Source organism: Medicago truncatula, chromosome 5 (assembly GCF_003473485.1).
Source record: "Medicago truncatula cultivar Jemalong A17 chromosome 5, MtrunA17r5.0-ANR, whole genome shotgun sequence".
Taxonomy (NCBI): Eukaryota; Viridiplantae; Streptophyta; class Magnoliopsida; order Fabales; family Fabaceae; genus Medicago; species Medicago truncatula.
This window is the reverse complement of record NC_053046.1, coordinates 2,039,902-2,042,290: the sequence shown is the minus strand read 5'-3', so window position 1 is coordinate 2,042,290 and position 2,389 is coordinate 2,039,902. Positions and strand designations below refer to the sequence as shown.

Sequence of the window (2,389 nt, the reverse complement as noted above, 5' to 3'; positions counted from 1 at the left end):
AACGTTTGACATATTATACTTCATTTCATCCTTATTTTATTATATGTCACATTTTAAAAAAATATGAAATATTATAAACCACTTTACAATAACAATGAAACATTGATGTTTCTTTTCTATCACACCCTTATTTAATTTTACTCTATTTCTTTTCTTCAATTCTTTTAGTTTTTCTTTCAATTCTTTTAATTTTTCGTTCTCATATTATTAATGAAAGACAATTTTGTAAAATCACACATAATTTCTCTTTCACATATAAAATAATTACATTTTTTAATATGTTTAAAACCGGCAAGGTGACATATAATAAAATATGAATGAAGTAATATAAATGTATTGTGTGTGCGCTCCTTAAAGAAATGTACAGTAGAAACTCTTTAAATTAATACTCGATAAATTAATAAATTCTCTAAAATAATAAATTTGTCCGGTCCCGACTTGAGCCAGTGTAAAAAATTGAATAATTCGATAAAATAATAAGATAATAATTTTTTGGGAGATCCCTTTATAATTTTCGGTCCCAAGAAAATCATAAATTAATAATTCATAGAAACTGAAAAAAAATATATTACACTTTGTTGAAATATGATTCAGTAGTTGTTTGTTTTCCTTTAAAGTTCAAGTCTATTTGGAGCTCATCTCTAACTTTTCTTATTGCATCCAATAGCTGAGGTGTTGTATTTTTGTATTGTATCATAAAGTTGTGAAGAGTGTTCGACGCCATAAGTGCTTCCTTTCGCGTAACAGGCTCCAAAGACACCGTATCATCTTCGTCGTCATCCTCTGCATTGTTCTCAATGATAGTACGCACAATATCTTCTAAACTCTGAACCTCCAAACATGCTTCATTTTCACCTGGGTAGTTCATTAGATTGTCGATATCCATCTTATTACGATAGCCACATTGATTGATCATAGTCTGGAGGTCTTGAGTTTCTTCCCTTTTCTATTTCAAGGTTGAATCTTTGATGTCATGTTGGGTGGCAAGAAGAACAACTCAACGTTTCTTAGCCCTTCAATATTTCTTGGATGTGCTGGACAATTATCCACCACAAGTAGAACTCTTCTACCATGCATCATTTGGTCAAATGAACGAACATATTCATCAAAAAGCACACTAGTCATCCATGCTTTTTTGTTAGCTCGATACTGACAATCCAAGCTATTCATGTTGACATTCTTGAAGCAACGAGGCTTTGCATATTTCCCAATAATCCATAGAGGGATTTTTTTCAGAGCCATCTTCATTGCAACAAATAACTACCGTCAGCCTTTCTTTATCTTGTTTTCTTCCTTCAAGTTGTTTTGTTGCCAGTGAATGATCAACTTGTAGCCTATAAAACAACCCAGTTTCATCCATATTAAAAACATCTTTCATAGGGAACTGATCAATTTTCTCTCGAATCGATACCAATTTCTGCTCCATGTCTTGTACATCAACAGACCCACTCTCGACAAAACGACGAAATGACTTTATGCCATGTCGGTGCTTGAATTTCCCAAGCCATCCTGTAGAGAAGTTAAAATCTGAATCATCATGAGGGTACAAGAGTTTCATTGTATCTCTTGCCTTCTGCAAAATTAATTCTCCTGTGATATTCACACGTTCTTGATGCTGTAGAAACCACTCATAAACAACCTTCTCCATGTCAGGATATTTTGCTGGTTTGTGTCTTTTGATCTCCGCTCTTCCCTTTTCTATTTCAGCAGAGAGATAGTCATTTGACCGCTTAAGTGTGTTTGATATTGTTCCTTGACTAACTTTCAACTGAAATTTTCCCTCAAGCCATCTCTGCAAGTCTTTTTGTGTGCTTGCAGGATTATCTCTCTTGTACTCGCACAACTCCTTACGTATTTGTTCTGACATAGTTGATTTTGCAACACCTTTTAGATGAGAAGCCATCTCGTGAGTGAGATATGGTTTGAATACTTTTAACACATTCATGTAATTTATATATGCCAAACTTGCTTAAGAATACATTGAACATTCCACTTGTTTACATTTACTATACACTTCAAAAGTCAAAAGTCATATTTCCAATGGATATGAATACAATATTTATTAATTTACATTGAGTCCCAAGATTTGGTGCAATGTAATTCTAAGAGACATAGACTAATTTGCCTTTTTGTTTGGTATGTACAGTATAATTACTTAAAAACTCTTTAAATTAATAATTATTAATTTATCGATAAATTAATGACTCTCTAAATTAATAAATTTCTCCGATCCCGACATTATTAATTTATAGAGTTTCTACTGTATAGTGTGTGTTTGTATATATACCCTAATTAAAAACAATATTATTAAATAAAATTAAAAACACCTATTAGCAAGGATGATGAAGTTATCCACATTCATTTATATCCTAAATCTAAAACTCAATGC

At 31.9% G+C, this 2,389-nt stretch overlaps 1 protein-coding gene across 1 annotated transcript; it reads right to left on the bottom strand.

The window, feature by feature from the left end:
* Positions 1–951: 951 nt before the first annotated feature.
* LOC112421931 (CENP-B homolog protein 2-like) lies at positions 952–1,903 on the bottom strand. The gene is made up of 2 exons (XM_024784119.1): positions 1,265–1,903; positions 952–1,149 (listed from the first exon to the last, which is right to left on the bottom strand). The coding sequence occupies exons 1-2, from the start codon at positions 1,901–1,903 to the stop codon at positions 952–954; spliced, it is 837 nt and encodes a 278-aa protein (XP_024639887.1).
* Between the last annotated feature and the right edge of the window lie 486 nt (positions 1,904–2,389).

Bases quoted from the DNA above. Each gene is read 5' to 3' on its own strand.
- LOC112421931 (XM_024784119.1), bottom strand. From the start codon at position 1,903: ATGGCTTCTCATCTAAAAGGTGTTGCAAAATCAACTATGTCAGAACAA. The intron at 1,150-1,264 runs GTAGTTATTTGT...TTGGATTGTCAG, and splicing joins AAGATAAAGAAAGGCTGACG to TATCGAGCTAACAAAAAAGC.